Source organism: Monomorium pharaonis, chromosome 4 (assembly GCF_013373865.1).
Source record: "Monomorium pharaonis isolate MP-MQ-018 chromosome 4, ASM1337386v2, whole genome shotgun sequence".
In the NCBI taxonomy this organism is placed as follows: domain Eukaryota; kingdom Metazoa; phylum Arthropoda; class Insecta; order Hymenoptera; family Formicidae; genus Monomorium; species Monomorium pharaonis.
Genome location: NC_050470.1, coordinates 10,394,954 through 10,415,866, shown reverse-complemented (window position 1 = coordinate 10,415,866; position 20,913 = coordinate 10,394,954). Strand labels below are relative to the sequence as shown.

Sequence of the window (20,913 nt, the reverse complement as noted above, 5' to 3'; positions counted from 1 at the left end):
GATAAGATAATTAATTCAAAAGGTAACATTCAACTGCTGCTTAGCCGCTGAGTGAGCAATCATAATACTGAATGCAGCAACTAAATGTATCTAAATAGTATTTGTGAATATTTCACTCATTCATTATTAAGGCGTATCATAACAAACATGAGGTATAGTGAAATAATACACACACAGACACACACACAAAGACACACACACACACACACAGTATACACACAACATAATTCTAATTTCTTTATCACATTTAAACTTCAGAATCAAAATCGCGCTTCAACAATATTTTTTGTCACATAGTAATAAATACAGAGTATAAACGTGGGTTTTTCCTTCATTTTAACTTAACAATTTCGTCGAGGTTAGTAGAATAATCGTTAGCAATCTTTATTTGAAATTTATGAGAATGCAAGAATGTCGGCAAATGCTTATTCGAGTTTTGTTTAGGTGTTAGGAGTTTTAGCATCACTTTTGCGCAAACTTTTTTAAGATTTTCGTGTAAAATCTACTTTACCGTTTCTTTATCGATGTTTACTTTCAATTGTGCAAACTCTTTGATAATCTTTTTGATTTCATCAATTTTTTCAATGTTATTGTTAATAATTGTTCGAAACTCTGACGTCTTTGTTTTTTTCTTTAAACTTTTTGAACCATTCAAAAACTTATGTACGAGATAGATAATCAACCTTATAAATTTTCTTCTTAATAAATGATGCGTGGCGGGATTTTTTTAAATTTAAAGCTTCTTACATTGATACGTTGCTCGAGTCAACATAATTTCGACAAACGGCAGAGGATTACTTCAAATGAAGATTGCCAATGAACTAAGTTCAACTAACTTAGCTAAAACTTTTAGAATTGGATGAGGAAAAACCTCTAGTCAGTACTCTATTATTGTTTGGAGAGTGCAATTAAAAAAAAAATAGTTTTTATAATCTCATATGTGACTATATATTATTGTAATATACGTATTATAGTATCATATGCATATGTATTGGTATCTAGATTTATTTTTAAAATAAAATCTTTCATGAATTCAGTTATTCATAAAAAAGGTGTATCTGTATTTATTCGTATTCAAATTACATTTTGGTCATAATTATATCTCGTTATTAAAAAAAACATATTTCCTATAACACTGTTTTCACGCTCTTTTTAGTTTTTATTATAAACAATTTTCGTATCTTGTGCACATCCACACACGCATGCACGTACGCGTGCGCACGCGCACACACACGTTTTTCCTTTAAAAACCATTTTAAAAAATCACACATAAAAATATTTATAGCAAACCGATAAATTTATGAATAACAAAATAAAACGTTATTTTATCTCATAGCTAGTCTATTTTGAAACTTTCTCCTTAATATTGTCTTGAAACTTTACTCATTTGTGATCTTTTAATTATTATATAAATTATTTTAGAATGGATGGAGTGCGTGGATGCGCTTTTCATTGTCCTTTCCGAAAGTGAACAGTGAACAACCTATTATTTACTAAGGCAAACTTTGATACGCAAATACAGAATATCGATATAAGATTGCACATATGTGTATAATTATTAAGCTTTCCGGGAACGAAAGCCTAATATTATGCTTATAATTAGATTTATCGAAAACATTATTTATTTAGCTAAAATCACTTTTTTATTATAATATGCGCAATTATTTCGAAATAAATTAATGTTGTTTTGTATAATGACATTTTTCACCATCTCATATCTCGCAAAGTGTGACATAATTATGTTTTTATACATATTCTTCAACACATTTTTATTGCAAATGACATTAAACAATCATTTTAACAATAAACAATAATATAAAGTTTAAATACAGCAAAAAATAACCACTTATTTTTTTCGGACCAGAAGCCTAATATTGGTGCTGGAGCAATGTCATCTTTTTCGTAGTTAAACTCCCTGACAAGGACAAAAATGTTTTAGCACTAAAACTAAAAAAGTCGTCCAAAATAAAACGGTTCTCTAAAAGTTAAATAAAGTTTAGTATACTTTAATTTTTCTGATTACAGAAAAAAATGTTAGCTCTTCTTTTAGGAATCACAAAAGCACGAAAAACAGTTTTTCTTATTTTAATTGCTTTCTTATTTTAATCTTCTTTTATCTGAATGTTTTGTATGTTTTTCTTATTAAGCAGAAATTTGCTCTTTCAAAACGTCATGAACTTATTTGACAATAAGTGGACTCTTTAACTGCACTTTATAATAAGATCAAATGTTTGTCATGTAAATGGAATTTACAAGAAAATACTTTTTCTTTTTTGCTTTTAGTTTCAAGAATATTTTATTTGCTCTTTTTAACTTTTATTACTACAGTCAATTTTTCATATCTTGTACGTGCGCGCGCGCATACACACAGAGGCGCACGCACACATACATGTTTTACTTTTGGAAACTATTTTAAAAATCATACATGAGATCGGTGTTGGAAAGCAACTCATTACTTGTAATAAAATTATAGTTAGGGTTACTTTTTTCAGTAACTGCAGTAATTTAATTTTGCTCCTTTCTTTCTCTTTATAACTATAATTTAATTACATTTTTAGATAGCTATAGTAACTAATTTAATAGTTATTTTTATAGTTATTATGTACACTTTACTTATTTATCGATATATAGTTCGCGTTCAATGAAATAATATTTAACTTCGATAATAGTTATATAATATAAACGTTAAAGTTGAGACTTTATTTTTTAAAACAAGCTAAAGTTAATTTCTGTTTTATTATCAAAACCATTGGTTTACAATAATTTTAACATAAAATTTTTATATAAAATTTTAAATTTGATGAATTTTTTAGCTAAAAAAATATTGGTAATTTTAATAATACGTTTTATAAATATAAATATAAATTTATTTTAAATTATTAACTTAGTTAATCTATTAGAGATTTTGATTTTAAGTTATTAAAATAACTATGATTCATTATAGTGCAGCATGTAATTGAGTGTTTAGTATATAATAAGTAAAGAATTTAATAATGTCAGAAATGTAAAATTCTTGTATTTAAAAGCAGCAATGCATGAACGTTGCGAAAAAGTAACTAAAATGTAATCACTTGTTACTTTTTGTTAATCATAACTGTGCCGTGTTATATTTTGGAATAATTAACATGTAATAATTAGTTACTTTTTAAGAGAGTAAAACTATAACGGTAAGTTATTTCTATAAAGTAACTTTTTCAATTCTGACAAAAGAATATTTATAGCAAACAGATAAATTTGCGGGTAACAAATTTCATTTTATTTCGTAGCTGGTGTATCTATTTTGAAACTTTTGTCTTAAATATGGTCTCGAAACTTTATCCATTTTCTGTTATATTTATTATGAAAATATCTATAGAATGGATGGAGTGTGGATGCACTTTTTGCTCCTTTCTAAAAGCGAACTGTAAATGGCGCGTTGCTTATTAAAGCGAACTTTGGTGTATATAGAATGTCAGTATAAGACTGTATTTGTATGTGTGTGTATAATCATTAAATAAAGTTTGGCATACTTTAGCTTTCCCAAAAGAAAAATTATTATCGGTACAATAGCTCTTCTCTTAGAGATCACAAAAACACGAAAAACATTTTTTTTCTTAGCACTTTAATTGAATCTTCTTTCATCGGGACGTTTTGTATGTATTTTTCTTACTAAGGAGAAACTTGTTCGGGTCTTTCAAGGCGTCGCGAATTTATTTGACAACATTAAAGACTTACTTTCCTTGAGAGGCAATCTTATTTTAAACATCGTTATATCATGAAAATTAGTCCGCCGTTAAATCACTGTTTCTGCACAGAGGATGGGAATAAGTTTATTATCCTGTAGCATTTGGAAGTTATAATAGACTTCTGTTTATCTTCATCGGATTATCCGTAGTGTATTCTACTCTGTGCTGGCAGAATGCCTACAGGTAAAATTTCTTATTGATCTGCCAATTTATTATAAATGTCTCCTCCTTTATTCTTATGAGAAATATTTTTCTTACACATCTCTTATATATTGCAAAAGCTTTATTTATGTTCTCATGCATACGTACTTGAGAATATCAAAATAAAATGTGACATGCGCGTGTGGAGCATTCTGTATGTATGTAAAATATTTGAAAATTATAGCTCTTTTTTTCTTACTCTCTCCTTCCCTCTTTTTTATCTTTATTTTTTTTTTTTAATAAAAAAGGTAGAAGGAAACAATGAATTATTTTAACATTAGTTCTAAATTAGTTTTTTTTTCAAATTATAAGTAATAAAGAATTGAAATAGAAAGTTTCGTAAAAATTTATTTTCTTATGTCTCTTTATGTGATGCATTATGAAATATTTTTATTATATATAAAATTTTCCTTTATTATGTTCCAAACTTTATCATTCTTTGCTATAATTATAAAATATGCTAATATTTATTTATTATAACGTTCAATTCAGTGAAATTTCAATAATTGCATAGCTTTGTTCACTAATTTTTCATTGATTTTTCATTGCCTTTACGATTTATCTTCTACACAAATTCTCATGAAAGGGATTTCATCTGTTTAAACTGTTCAAAGTCTCGCAATTGTCCTACAAGAAAATGTCGTCAAGAGGAGAAAAAACGCGTTTCCTTTTTTTCATTATTTGAGAATTCTATTGTCATGAGCCAAGTATAAGTTTCTTTACAAAGAGAAGGAAGAACATTTTCATTAAGCCGTAATGAGTGAAGATGCAATTCGTGCTCTCGCGGTTCGTTTCTCGCAAGAAAGTGATTGGCGGATTGAGTCTCTCTCACGTGACAACTCTCGTCGACAACTTTCAACTGTAATAAACATTTCTTTTCTTTTCTCCTTTACAAGAGGAGGCGAATTTCTCTGCGTCAAAGAAAAATGGTGCGAACAAAACAAATCACTTGTACGAGGTAACTTTTCGAGCTTTTAGCACGTTTTTCTATAAAGAAATAATGCTCTCTATATTCATCTTTTGAACTTGGAGAACGAAAATATTACTTCAATTTTTCTTATATACTTTATACAGTAGAATCAACTAAATCTAACGGTATTCGAATAGTATTCCCTCTGCTGAATAGTAGTGACAACATAAAGTTTAATATAAAATTGACATTTATTAATGTCTTATAAATTTGCAGATATTTTTGTAAATTTCAAATTTAATATTATAGAAATTAAGATACGTTCTGATGTGAATCTGTAATGCGATATACAATATATTTGTAATACGTACAGACTGCACACACAATCGATAATATTCATAAACAGCCGTCCTGTGAAACGTCCTAATTTGCGTTATGACATCATTTTATCGAATTAATTAGTGCCAATACATCGCGCATCACTGCACTGCTTCAAAGTGCACCGACAAAGCTCAAATATTAAACTGTTCCTGCGATATGTCCATTTTCGAACGTTTTCATTATATGCATGTACGTCATAGACTTTTGCTCTTATCATAGTCAAATGAACAATAATCATTAATTTATTTGTATAAAATTAAAAGTTATTAGGGTATTATAATAAAATAAATATTAGATTGTACATAATTTCCTCTTTGTTCTTTTTACTCTTTTTTTAGAAATTAGTCGTATTTGTTGTAACTTTATATATACGCTAATACATTTAAATTAAAATATTTATATTTAAATTGAAACAAATTAGGACGTTGTTAAAATTTAATTTAGTCTTAAAACGTTATTTACAACATTAAATTTTATTATTTGATACGTAGCTATAATTTCGTCATTCATTAATCTTTAATGTCAATAATTATATTTAGTTAATAATATTCAGTTTTCAATTAAAAAGCTATAAAAGAATTTTGCAAGCTGTTTACAAAAAATTAAATTTGATAGTTAAAAGATTGAGGTAAATTTGATATAAAATTATGATTAACGTAGATTAATGTAACATAAATTAACATAACATTACATACAAAGTGTCTATAATTCTCTATATTTTAGAAACAATTTAAAATTATAAAAAAATACGTGTTTGATCATATTAAGGGATTGAGAAGATTAGAATACTCCGAAATAATCGAGCACAATTCGCGGGTTTTAATAATTTTAACCGTTTTCAAAACATAAAGGGCAAGAATTGATTTTATAGACACCTTGCATGTGTAAGTACAAAACATATTTTTATTAAGCTAAAAATTGTCTTAATTAAATAAAATTTTAACAAAAAGTTGTTTTATTTACAAAATATTGGCTTAATTTGTTCTTTGAGACAATGCAATTCGTAGTAATTCCATAATTGTTTACATGCGTTGTAAGCGGAAGTGATGATCAAATTATGCCGCTAGCAGTTCGTATTTGTATTAAATTAACAAATAAATGTGAAATTCGGCCGTTATATTACGGATAGAGATGCTGGACACAAATATGTCGTTAATTAGCAGTTAAATTATTGCGCAATCCAGATATTTCAGTTGTAAAATACAGATAAATTTATAAAATGACATTTTGAATTTAATAAACATATTTCTGTATATTTTTAAATGCTTTACATTCTTTCTTTCGCTCTCTCTCTCTCTCTCTCTCACTCACTCTCTCTCTCTCTCTCTTTCTCTAAAGTGTACCACATGGAAATAGCTTGATCAAATTTACACCTTTTGTGTGTGTGTTGTTGTGTATTAAGTGAATGCCGAGAATATGAGCAGCGATAAGAACTCCATGGTTCGTCATTTCCATAATACTTAATGACTTCAAATGCTCAAATACTCAACGATATCTGAACTTTGTCAATTTATATTTCGCGCGGAAATTATTTAACCGAAAAGAATTTTATTACAGTGTTTTAATCAAGTGTCAATGTCAACAGTACAAATATAGAAGAAAAAATAAAAGGTTTGCCATTTAAAATTTTAAAATTGACTTTGAGAGTTCCTTCATCTGTGTTTAAAGTCAAATGGGTATAGTTTTTTATTATATTAATTAAAACTTTTGCATGACATATTTTGTTCTTAAATGGCTTTTAATTCAAGATATTTTAGCTCCATACTTTTACCTCTGTGTATGTGTGTGTGTGTGTGTGTGTGTGTGTGTGTGTGTGTGTGTGTGTGTGTGTGTGTGTGTGTAACTTTAGTACAGTATATTGAATAAGGATAGTATGTGTGTGTACATAGACTATAATGAATCAATAAAATCTCCTTTTGATTAAATAGAAAAGCTCATTCGATTTGCAGGAAAAGTAACAAAAATGATAGTAACATAGCTTTGCGGAATATATAAATTTTTGCAAGTTAACATAATATTGTTTAAACATAGTGTTTAAAAAAGAATACTTTTTTCCTTATTTTTTTGTTTAAAAGGATCTTTAAGTTAATAGCTTAAATTATATAATAAATTTTTTTCTTTTTTAACATTTTAATTGATAGAAAATGTTTACTCTTTCTTGTTTTTTTTTTTGATAAACGTTTTTCAAAACGTTTAAACTTAGAATTTTCATAACAATAGATTAGAAATTAGACAGAAAAAGTAAAAAGTTAAAAGTTTAAGATGGTAATTATAATTTTGTAAATATTGTATTGATTGTAATTTCTTTTTTAGATAAAATAATTACTTCTTATTAAGAAATTATTAATAATATAAATTATTTTATATTCTCTTTTTTCTTTGTTTTTAATTAAAAGCAGCAATCTCACGAAATTAACATCAAACAGTCGTTAATATGGCTTTTCGTATTTCGATATTATCATCATCAATGCTTGCATAATTACGCGTTTCGGTAAATTAATCAAACAAGATTCAACTCGACACAATCAGCTATCGCTTAGACCTTAGACGATAGTCAAGGTTTCTATTTAGCGGGCACAGTCAAACTCGAGTATATTGTTGCTTGCAAGCAATGATGTTAATTCCGGATATTTCCAACAATTCGAGCGACAAATATTCTTTAATAATAATTAAAATTTATTAACTTATAGTCGTGTATTTTGTAATTCATAAAGAATTTATATTTGCAATTGCGTATCCGAATAGCACGCAACATAGACGTCCGATTTTGGTCTTTATTTTGTTCAAATGTCGTTGGAGGTAATTCATATTTGTACGTTTTAAAAATGTTTATTTTACGTTTGAAAAAAATTCTCGTCTAAAAAGTTATTGTGTAAAATAATTGTTACCTTTTTTTACATGTATTGAAATAATATATAGCATAAGAAAAACATTCTTTTGAGAATTGGCCTAGATAAGGTTGAACAAACTACAGTTGCATTATCTGTCTGTTGTTTTGATAGAGCGAGATAAAGAGTAAACAAAAAGAATAGATGCATCTCTTAATCTTGAATAATAAATAATACAAAAATCGTATTAAAATTATTTTAATTTTTAAAAAATAGAATCCCTAATTTTCATTACACTTTCTTGTAATTTACGCTGTTAAAACAATGATGATATAAGTTTTTATTCGTTTGTTTTATTAATATAGTCGTTTAACAGTCAAAAATTGCTTTTAAAATATGTATTGTATATTTAAAAACTAAACAGACTAAAATTAAACCTCTTTCAATTATTAAAAAAATAAAAAAATAGTGTAGGTGGAATGTTTGTTTTTAATACAAATTGAAGTTAATTTGTTAGCAATTTATTAATTGCATAAAATATACTAATAAATTAATAATGTTATTCTGTAATTCTTAAAGTTCTGTACCGTTTTAATGCTATTGTGCAGATATTAATTTGTTAATATATTTGTGCAGTTAATAAAATGTTAATAAATTGTTAACAAATTAACTATACATTGCATTAAAACAACACTCTATCTAATACACCTTTTTTTTGAAAATTTTTTAAATAGTTAAAATAGGTCCAATTTTGATTCGTTTATTACTTAAATTTTCTAGATGTCCAGAAAAATAACAGAACTTCTTTAATGCTTTAAATGTTTAAGCATTTGAATATTTTAAATACGTACGAAACGTCCACTACGTACATTTTTAATACATTTTTTAAACATCTGTGTGCTGTCTAGCAAAAATTTAGTAATATATTCACTTAAATCAACTCAAAAGACATTAACTTTATTAAATTACTATGTTGTACTATTTACATTATGTTAGGTATTAAGCTAAAGTACAATTACATTAACCTCGGAATTTATTATTATTAAGTATTTCTAATTTCTCTCTCTCTCTCTTTCTCTCTCTTTCTCTCTTTCTCTCTCTCTTTTTCTTTCCTTCTATAGAATAGAGAATTATAAGAAAAATATAAAGTTAAATATGACACTATACATATATCATAATTTAAATGTATTAATTGTGTGTGTGTGTTCTTGTTACATAATAATGCAATTTTTTTTATTACAAACTTGTCTACAAAAGACATATTATATTATTTATCTTTAAATTTCAAATACATTTTTACTTAAAAAATAATAAAATTGTTAAGTGTTGAAAAAATTTATAATAAAATTATTAAGATTTTAAATAATATCGAGTATGTGTTTACAGCGCAATTTTACAACTTAAGCGTAAAGCAACGGAAAGTTTTTGCATTAAACATCTTTATTTTAATAGTGTTTTTTATTTTATTATTTATTTTAAGCTAAGTGCTTTGTGTGTGTTTAATTGGAATACACACCTATATTTTTAAGAATTTTGTATATAAATATATCTTAAAATATTACACATTTTGTTAAAAAAATTGCCTTTAAGTTACATTTAATAACTATATAAAATACATACACATATAAACGCGCACAAACATTTTTTTAGATGTAATATTTTTAATATTAGAGCATGGCAATAAAAAAATTATGCAACATATAAATTTTATTTTTATTGAAACAAGTTTGTGATATTATTATATTATTTTTCTAAAAAAATACAGATTAAACTAATAATATTGCAACATGTTTAAAAAAAAGCATTTATATTGTATGCTTAAAATTATTACATACTTTTAAATCTATTTTTACACGAAAAACATTTTTATAACATTTTTATCTAGTTATATTATTTTTTCAACTAATGCGTGACACTTAGCAACATTTTTACTTTGTTATATTAAAGATAAAATAAATATTTTATCATTACCAAAAACAGTAAAGCTAGCAGCGATAATATAAGTAATGCATTACTTTCCAACTTTATATTTTAGTATTGCATTCGAAGAGTCCATTCTTTGAATGCAATAACACATTGCACACGTAATGCCTTCAGTGTCTCGACAACAAAATTTAGATGTGAGCAAATAGTCTTTTTTTTTAGCATTTTAATATAACACTGGAGAAAACAAAAAAGGTTGGTAACAATCAATTTTGATACTTTTTCGCGAAAAATATGAATTTGACAATAAAATGGTGTAGTTTTTAAACAAATCGGATCAAAGGTGAATAAAACATGTTTTTAACATTTATAGAAAAACAACATCAAGTCTTAGAACTTTTTAATTGAGATAAAATAAATGCCTTTTTAGACTATAAATTGAAATATTAGACGCTGTTAATTTGGAGAACTTGGTGGTTATTTTTACGAGCGCACATCTATTTTGCTACACATTTTTCTGGCCGCGCGTATTATTCTTTCTGGTCTCAAATTTTTTTGTGGAATTAATACAACTTATTTCAAACAAAATATTTTTATAAAATTTAAAAATAAAATTTGCTTTAAAAATAAAAATTTGCTCTATTTTTTTAAAGAGTATTTATTAAAGGCAAAGGATTCTTATATGAGAAAGCACTTCTATTCGCAAAAGACACCGGGGCTTATTCGAGTTCATAAATAACATAAAAAGTGGTAATTATTTAGTTTAGGGGACACCGCGCCGATGACTTTGACCTTGACATATGTTGTCAAGGACGTGATTCTGAGTAACTTTTACTTACAACTTAATCGACGGTCATTATTTGTTAAAAAGTTATTAACAAGAAAAGTTTTGTAAATACGATACATGATATCTCTGCTTTACTTAAAGTCGCAAACTCATGTAGTGCAGAGAACGCGAGGGCGGGGTACAAGGGGAGGACTTTGTCTAACATCCTCGCATTAATTTTTATAAAGCACGCATAAATTAATAGATTTTCTGTAAAAATTTTGAATAGGGGACCCATCTCCAATGATCTTCACCTTGACATATGTTGTCAAGATCATGAGTAATGTATAAAAAATTTTAGCCGTCGCTCATCATTGTTTATTAGAAAGTTATAAACACAAGATGTTTTATGAATTACATGTAATTTTCTAAAACTACATGTTTATAAAGATCACGTTTTGCACTGATCACGAAAAGTCGTGAAGTTATGTGGTATAGAGAATGCGTGGGCGGGGGAGGAGCGTTAATAATAACTTTTTAATAAACAATGACCGCCAATTAAGTTATAAAGAAAAGTTACGCAGGGTCATGTCCTAGATAACATATGTCAATGTCAAGCTTATCGGCGCGCGGCGCGGTGTTCCCTAAACTAATTAATTATCAAACTGTTACTGAGAACTCTAAGTTAATGACATTTAATATTTCTATAGCTTAAAAGGGCAATATTTAAGGTTTTTTTAAATATTAATTAGAAGATTTTTAGAAGCTTCCGACAGTTTATTTTTTTAAAGATGTTCACAAATAATAAAAAACAAGTTTTTTGCATTTTTAACCTGTTGCATTTTAACCGTTTATGTTAAAAACCAAAGCCAATTTAATATTTTCCAGGTTTTCAGATTCATGTTCAGCAAATTTAAATTAATAAAAAATACCCATTTCCCTAAAAACAATTTAAAAGTAGCAAAATTTTGTTAATTAGTGTAATTATTTAAATTTCATATAAGTTCCCGGTCTTTCGTGTTTTTGAAGAAATTAATAACGAAATTTGTAAGACGTCTTAATTTAATTCGTTGATAACGAATTTGTAAGACGTCTTAATTTAATTCGTTGGTAACGAATTTGTAAGACATCTTAATTTAGTGATAAATATAATTCTGGCTGCGTTTGGCTTGCCAAATCACGGGTATTTGTTTGCTCTTTTACCTCGAAACTTGTTTGGCAACTCACATCTCGGAATTAATTTCGGTGCTTGAATTCGTTAAGATCACGCGATTTAAAATCACTTTGCTAACTAGCATCTTAGATTTGCAATGCCAAACGCAGCACTACTAAAACCATGGTGTAAAAACAACAAAGAATACAAGCGCAAAATGGAAACGCTAAATTAATTGCATATTATTTGCCTATACTTACAGATCTTGAGTGTTTTTTATGAGACCTGTGGCTTTATCTACAAGATACAGGAACACTCTGAAATATATAGACGTTTAATCTCTTTTGCTACATACATCTTATACAATAACACAGCCATATTTCTTATAAAACTATTTACAGATCTTACAGTATGTTTTTAACGTTGTTGGTAATTTTGATTTTGCTCAATAACGTAGGCTATCGTACAGAAACCTTCTGATTATCACACAGAAATACTCGGGCAATACTCAGGCTATCGTACGGGAATGCTCAGGAACACTTCGATGCACTCAATGCAGCCATATTGGATTCTTGCATTCTTGGTAAATGGTGATTGGCTATTACTTTAGGCTACTGCGCATCCACGGAAATGATTCACCTCGTATCTTCACACCATGACTAAAACAATAGTAAACAATGATCAATGAAAAGTTATGTATTTGATATAATAACACAATGTTTCAACAAGTAAGAAACGCTACTAAAGTGCGAATCAATTTGTTCTACTTTTTGGTGAAGATGTTTTGTGTCTCACAAACAAATATTAGTTTCAAACTAGTGATTTTAACTAGTGACTAATTACGCTCTGGAACATTGCACAAGTTGGAGGCCGATGATTTGCGATAACAAAAATTCGTAAAACAATTGGGAGCTGTGTGTGCAATCGTTGAATAATTTAATCGAAAAAATTTGAACAAAAAAGACCATTTAGTAAATAAGGAGGCCAAAAGATCATTTTGCTGCCTGACAGTCAGGTCGCATGTTGCTTTTCGTACTTAGCAAACTATTTTTAACTTGGGTTGATAAGTTCTTCCGCACGTAGCGTATTCACGCGATCTGTCGCCTTTGGATTACAACTTATTTTGTTCGGTGCAGTATTTTTAAGTCTGCAGCGATCTTATCTTTATTTTAATGTTTAACATTTTTATAATAACTGAGTAAAACTGTATTTTATTCAGTTATTATTATACAGTATATGTTTGAATGACAAATATAAGAAGAAATTAATGTATATTTACAATCTTATTGGTACATTAATAATAATTAGTTTATTGGCATTCTATAAATTAGTCACATATTTGGAAATACAAAGATTTATTGTTTTGGGTCTAATTACTAATTAAAGTATATTGGATGAATGACAGTTTTGCACAACTAAAAGACCAGAAAAAAAAGGAGACATCAAAATAAGATTTTTGTCTAGATTTAAGATGCAAATATTTTTTATATGGAAACTAAATTGATCGTAAAAAAGGCGACTTTAGTTACAGTTTTAGCTATGATTTAAGTTATAACTTTGCTTTTAAAATCAGCTTCGATTTAGGAATAGGATCATATTAATGAGCTATTCAGACTCAATATTATGAATAGAAAATAGATTAGGATGTAGACAATGAATAGCCTGTTGTAGATTTCTGATCAATTAATTGGTCAAATTTGGAAATTTGCTCTTTAAATCGGAAACAATATGTTAATCATTGATTTGCTATATTTATAATTGTGGTTAAATATTTATTGTTTTTCAGATTTCAATTAAATAAAGAATACTCTCACTAATCGGAATCAATGTATTATGACTAAAAGATTGTGCATATTCACTTGACTGATATACTATCTGATAGATATGAATATGTCAATTACTGAAGGCCAGTTGTTCCAACTTCTTGGTAAACTTATCTACCAGGTAAGCATGTCTATCTTCATTTCTTTTCTTAAATAAATAAAGATAACATATATTTACCTGATAGGTAAGTTTACCAAGAAATTGGAACAACCGACTCTGAAATCAGTAAAATTTCACTAATTTTGATTTAGAAAAAATGCATTATATTTTTAATTTAAGCTAATCTATCGATAACATATATATTGGATTGCTCACGACAAGTTAATTATTGCATATTATAAAAATAATATTTTATAAATGCTAAAAAATGCTAGAGAAGTACCTTTTAAAAAGTGTATTATCACTGAAAAACAGTAAATAATCTGATGTTAGTGATGATTTTATTATTTTTTACTAATAATTAAAGTTGGATAGTAACTTGTTAAATAGTTAAAAGTTATGCAGTAAAATTAAAAAGTTAATAACTTTAACTTAGTCAATTTTAAATATTTACATTTTTAACTTTAACTAATTATTTTTAAAACATAAACTTTAATTTTACAAACTTTATTAACTGCTTCTATATTAAAAATTTATTTATGTAAAAAAATAAAAGAAAAATTGTAAAAAATGATAACTCCGATTTGATGAATTTGATCCAATTGGCAATTTTATTATAGATTAAATTATTAAATACGACGTTTTGATCTCAATTAGGTCCTTCTTAGGGCCGATTTCACCAACTCCGGTTACTTTAATCGGCCGGTTATTCCATTGGAATTGACCAATCGTATTTGTTGTTAAGCAAAATTAAATTGGTCAATTCCAATGGAATAACCGACCGGTTAAGGTAACCGGAGTTAGTAAAATGGGCCCTTAAGAATAAATTGATAAAAATTTCCAAAGAGACATTGCGGTCAATGCACTTGGTCACAAGTCACGGATCATACACTACGTAAATGGACAAACAATAGAATAATAAATAACTGAAAATAACTGAATAAAATATAATAGATTTGAAATTGGGTAAAGAACAATACATAATACCTACTTCTTCTGGACGTTATGTAAACTTTTTTTTGAACCATCCATTTAGATATAAAACTAACACCATCATTAGTCTCGTTGATAAGACCATTTTACCTTCTCCAAAAATATCATAACAAAAACATTAGGATCGATGAAAATATTTTAAAGAAAAATTGTTTCCCGTCAAAATTGATTAATAAACATATGAATATTAGACTTAACCAGCTCAAAAAACGGATCAACTCTAGTGATTCCGTGCATACCACCGCATTCGACTCAAGGACCTGTTTAATTGTGCCTCATTTTGAGGGCGTCAGCGAGAATACGCACAGTACGTTATATTAATGATGGTACTAATCTCCAAATTCGGCACAGTCGTATTACTCTCCACAATGTAATACGCCTCAAGTCGTATTGCCCTCCACAATGTAATAAACCTCGAACGCGTTATTAACCACAAACTGTCACGTTATTACTGTAGTACTGACTAACAGAATCTTGGCCACCATCTGACTGTCGTAGCATTGGCCAAGCGTTGGCTACGTTGTCACTACTAGCGATCCTACCTGCGCACTAAGCTTAATTAATAATTTTTTTAATGAATTCAATTTATTTGAATTGCGTTACACTGCCATGCAATCTATTAGCGCTATTAGCATCAGTCTATCCTTGTTCTGCTTTTAATAAGTAATGAAGATGGATTGATTCTAGTAGCGCAGATAGCGTCTCCCCGAACGCACCCCTAAAGTTATAAAACTGCCGAAGTAATACGTTGCTTTCTATTCTGTGTGATACATCAAGGAGAATTTACAACAATTACAACTCTCGTGCTTGTTGGAGTATTTCGTGCGTTTCCAGAAAGCTTTATTATTTTCCTACAAAATATTCTGTATCGGAAACGTCAATATAATTAATAGCTAATACTTGTGAAACCGTCAATTAACAGTGAGGGCCGAAAATGGAGGAGATTCACATCCAAACGCAAGCCAACTTGCCTTCGATAGAGCACATCTTACGTCCAATAACATATACCTCGTGGCTTCTGGGTGCCGGTGTTGCACATCCGCGCAAATATCCCAAGATTGTCACGATAATCCTACGTATAATTTATTTGGCCCTGTGTTTTATTGGCATGATATTCCATATGAAATCTTACTTCAATATCGATTACATCTTCGAAAACATATACCATTTTTTTATCTTTATTCATTTGGTGATAAATTATGTATCTACGTATTACTACATTTATCAAGTGATTAGGCAATACGACAAGTGGCCGGACCTAATGGATAAAATAAAAGAGTTCGATGAAAAGATTAGAAAGAAAATGCTTATAAATAATAGGCCAGTAAAAATTGCGGAAGCGCTAGCAATTCTCGTGACGTTTATTTGTTGTCCTTTGTGCATAATTGTGGCCGTTTTGTATTTTTATTTTACAAATCCAAAGCAGATCGGGATTGACAAAATAATGTCTTACTACATTTTGGCCCAATCTCTCATCAACAGCTTCGTTTTTGATGTTGTTGTTTATGCGCTTTATTATAGATTAAAAGCGATAAATAAATTGGTTGGCCAATTGAATGAGTTCTCCGACGCGCTTAAGATTAGAAGTATCCGAAAAATGCACAATGGTAAGCTGCTATAAATATATTCTTTTTATTATTGTAACTTGATTAAAAATGTATGGTTTAAGATACAGTTTAAAACTACTTATGAAAAGATTGTAATAATAGTAATATCAAAACGAATTCAAATCTCAAATTCTGTTACGCAGGTATTTGTGACCTTGTCACCATGGTAAATGATATTTATGGATTTAATCTTCTCATCTGTTCATTGAACTGTCTCATCTCAGTTCAATTTGAACTATCCACAATCTACATGCTAGTTATGGAAAATAATCCGCCTTCGTTAATGTATTACGTTTATATTATTACTTGTTTGGTTCTGTACACCACGCAATTTGGTCTGATGTGTTGGAATTGCACGCTTGCGCGTCGAGAATTCCACAAGACTGGGATAATCATATATGCAATTGCACTGAATTTCAAACATGTGAATTTTAAACTAAAAGGGAGGAGGTGTCAATCGAATTTAGAAATGCAAACATTAGTGGAAGGTCCAAACAGGCAAAATTCTGTTTGGAACACCAGTTACTATTGGAACAACATCGCCGCAGAAAATTTTTTGCAATGGCGTCGTGCAGAAAATCTACGCAAAAACTTAAATTGTGAACGTATTAGAAACGAAATAAATGATTTTTTGATTCAACTACAACACCGTCGAATAGTATTTACGGTCTGTGATTACTTCGAATTAAACAATGGAGTGTTTGGTGGTGTGAGTACATCATTTATTTTACTGCAGTTTACATAAAATTAACTACTTTTAAAGTGCAATATAAATAATAGCTGTTACACAAATTAATTAATTAAATTAAACTTATTTTTCAGTTTATTGGCATAGCCATCGTTTATATGACAGTTTTTATTCAATGTCTTGAAGTCTAATAAGGGATAACTTCTGAATAATAACATATTGCAATTTTTTTTGTGGGAGATACAGCGAGCTATAGCTAATGTGTCGCAAGAATGTCTGTAATTTAATGTATCAGAATCGCTAATGTAGTATGCCGTCTTTTATTCTTATGTAGTATATAAATAAGAAGAATTTGTAACTCGCGCTGGTTAGAGGGTTTCTCTTTCAAAAAACTTCTCTATTCTTTTTAAATATTTTTTATCGCGGGAACTTTATATAATAGCGTCCATATTCGTTTGCAAAATGAGATCGATTTAGAGAGAAAGAAGATTAAAGACGAAAGTGGAGGAATACCGTGCGTCAATAGAAGATAATTCGCCCCATTGATAGAGAATATTTAAATCCAATGTTATATATTTACTGACAAAGATTGCAAACTTACGAAAATATTTTAAGGCTCTAACGATAATTATATATTAACATTTATAATAGCGCGCACACACACACACACACACACACACACACACACACACACACACACACACACAATGTGCTAATTAATGAAAATATTCCTTTCATTATCGAGAATTACTAAGAAATAATGTATAATTATTAAAAAATTACCTAAAAATAAACGTTTTTCTACATAAACATTTTATTCAAAATTTCAAATTAAAAAATTTTTAATGTAGCTTTGAAAATTATGTTATTATATTTTTTACGTTCTTTAATTATATACAAAATATCACTCAAATTATTATAAATAATAAATTTCAGAATGTATTAAAAGAAATAATGTAAGTTAAATAGAATATATAATTTTACTCAAAATATAATGGAGCCATTTGTTCTAACTTTTTCGCAAATTTTTACTTATCAAATAAACATGTGTCTATTTTTATCTTTCTTTCTAAATAAATAAAGATAGATGATAATAGATATTTTGCGTGTATCTTCCTAAATAAATGAGAATAATCGATTCTTAAAGCATGGAATATAAATTCTGTTTAAACACACAACGCCAATCTGTAGTGTGTGTGCCATATTTATTATACAATTTAAGTATAGATAGGCCATATTTATTAATTAATTGTTAACATTTCGTATTATTAACAATTAGAAGAAACGATAAAAAAACAATTTTGTCACAAAGAAAAACAGAATTTAAATAAAGTTGGTTAAAGTAAAAATAAAATTTCAAAATTTTTTTGAGTTTCTATAAAATATCATAACATACCCTGAAAACTCCGATTTTTTCGGTTTTTCCTGATAATACTTATCTTGGATAATCACAGTTATAAATGTATAGCATTACAAATAATTAATAAGATTTCACTGATTTTATGTTTAAAGAGTTAAATTTGATATAATTTGACCCTTTTATTATCCACGAATACACATAGATTTAAATAATATAAGATAATATAAGATAATGCAGAAACTTTTGAATTTTGATTTAAAAAGAAAATTCAATATAAAAGTTTTACCTTGAGACAAACGAAAAGATTCACCAAACGAAAGGTAAAATCAATTTCCGTGATACGTTGCACGGACAGGACACGTCACCACCGGTTTAAAATCCTACTGTAAAAAATGGACAGTATCAGAAAAATGACAGTATTCTAACTGGCCAGTCACATACACACAATCATAGAACACAGAATTCATAAGAAATACCCATTCCCTTAAAAACTATCTAAAAGTGATAAAATTTTATTGATTAGTGTTATTATTTAAATTTCAAGGAAAATTCCGCTCTTTTGCGTTTTCGGAGAATTTGGTAACAAAATTTGTAAGACGTTTTAATTTAATAATAAACATAATTTTGTCAGCGTTTTATTTGGCAAATTGCAGGCAGTCCTTTGCTCTTTTACCTCAAAACTTGTTCGACAAATCACATCTTGAAATTAATCTCAATTTTGTGCTCAAATTTGTTGCTCAAATTCGTTGAAAATCACGCGATTTAAAATAATTTTGCTAACCGTATCTTAGATTTGCAATGCCAAACGCAGCACTATACTAAAATAATAGTAAGCAATAAGAGATAAAAAATTATGTGTTTGACATTACAATATAATCATTCAACAAGAGAAAATTTTTGGTAAAATGCGAATTTATTTGTTTCAATTTTTTGTGCCTTACAAATAAATATTAGTTTTAAACTGGTGATTTCAACTAGTTTATCCCCTGAAACCGATTATCCCCTGGAACATTACTCAATTGGAGGTCGATGATTTGCAATGACAAAAAAAATTCGTAAAATAATTGGAAATTGTGTGTTTAATCATTGAATAATTTGGTCAAAAAAATTTGAACAAAAAAAAAACCATTTACTATAGATAGGAGGTTGAAAAGTTATTTTGCTGCATGACAGTCAGGTGACATTTTGTACTTAGCAAACCATTTTGGGTTGATGAGTTTTTCCGCACGCGGCGTATTTATGCGATTTGACGCCTTCGGATTTTATTATAACATATTTTAATCGGTGGAACCTTCTTTAAATTTATAACTTTATTTAATGTTTGACATTTTTATTGATCTATGTTCTATTTAGTTATTATTATATAGTATATGTTTGAATGACAAATATGAGAAGAAATTAATGCATATTTACAATTTTACTAATACATTAATAATTATTAGTTTATTTGCATTCTATAGATTAGTCACATATTTGGAAATACAAAAATTTATTTCTTTGGGTCTAATTATTAATTAGGGTATCTGGGATGAATGATAGTTTCGCACAACCGCCAAATGACCATAAGAAAAAAGGAAACATTAAAATTAAATTTTTGTCTAGATGTAAGATGCAAATATTTTATATGAAAATTGAATTAATCGTAAAGAAAGGTGACTTTACTTACAGTTTTAGCTAGGGTTTAAGTTGTAATTTTGTTTTAAAAATCAGTTTCAATTTAGGAATAAGATCATATTAATGAGTTATTTAGGCTCAATATTATGAATGGAAAATAGATTTCATAATATACAAAGTGAATAGCTTGTTATAGATTTCTGATCAATTATACTAATCAATTGAAAATACTGATTATATTCCAATTTACTTTCTATGCAACAATGCGTGATAAAATGCAAATTTTAGAATTTGTTCTCTAAATCGGAAACCGTGTTAATCATTGATTTAGTATATTTATAACTGTGGTCATTAGTGAATATTCACTGTCTTTCAGATTCCAATTAAATGAAGAATACTTACACTAATCGGAATTAATGTATTATGACTATGCATATTCACTTGACTGATATACTTCTGATAGATATGAATATGTCACTAAAATCAGTAAAATTTCACTAATTTTGATTCAGAAAAAATGTATTGTTATATTTTTAATTTGTTAATCTATTGATAATATGTAATAGCTATTTGGTAGCTTACGATTGGTAGCTTAAGTTAGTTATTGCCTCTAAAAATAATATTTTATAAATTATATAAAAAAATACTGAAAATATACTTTCTAAATCAAAATCAGTGCATTATCACTCAAAGACAGTAAATAATCTACTTTTAGTAATAATTTCACTTATTTTTAATAATAAATAGAGTTGAATAGTAAGATAAATGTCTCTGTTTGTGACCATGTAAGATTCTCGCCTGAATTAATAAGAAAGTAAAAAAAAACTCTAGCATAATTTAA

The 20,913-nt window shown here is 27.9% G+C and overlaps 2 protein-coding genes and 1 long non-coding RNA gene across 6 annotated transcripts in view; 2 read left to right on the top strand and 1 right to left on the bottom strand.

The window, feature by feature from the left end:
- The window catches only part of LOC105836380 (octopamine receptor beta-3R), a 178,438-nt gene that overhangs the window by 51,508 nt on the left and 106,017 nt on the right, over positions 1–20,913 (top strand). The gene's annotated exons all lie outside the window — the stretch shown is intronic.
- On the bottom strand, positions 1,033–12,198 carry LOC114253940. Its single transcript, XR_003625371.2, has 2 exons — positions 12,148–12,198; positions 1,033–1,915 (listed from the first exon to the last, which is right to left on the bottom strand). It is a non-coding gene; the product is annotated as an uncharacterized LOC114253940 (long non-coding RNA).
- On the top strand, positions 15,719–17,324 carry LOC105831479. The gene is made up of 3 exons (XM_012671624.3): positions 15,719–16,410; positions 16,554–17,119; positions 17,233–17,324. Exons 1-3 carry the CDS (start codon positions 15,738–15,740, stop codon positions 17,287–17,289), a joined length of 1,296 nt encoding a protein of 431 aa, XP_012527078.2. The 5' UTR covers positions 15,719–15,737; the 3' UTR covers positions 17,290–17,324.

Excerpts from the sequence above, each read along its gene's own strand:
- LOC105831479 (XM_012671624.3), top strand. The coding sequence starts at position 15,738 with ATGGAGGAGATTCACATCCAAACGCAAGCCAACTTGCCTTCGATAGAG. Across the intron at positions 16,411-16,553 it reads TATCCGAAAAATGCACAATG|GTATTTGTGACCTTGTCACC; the intron begins GTAAGCTGCTAT and ends TCTGTTACGCAG. Across the intron at positions 17,120-17,232 it reads ACAATGGAGTGTTTGGTGGT|TTTATTGGCATAGCCATCGT; the intron begins GTGAGTACATCA and ends CTTATTTTTCAG.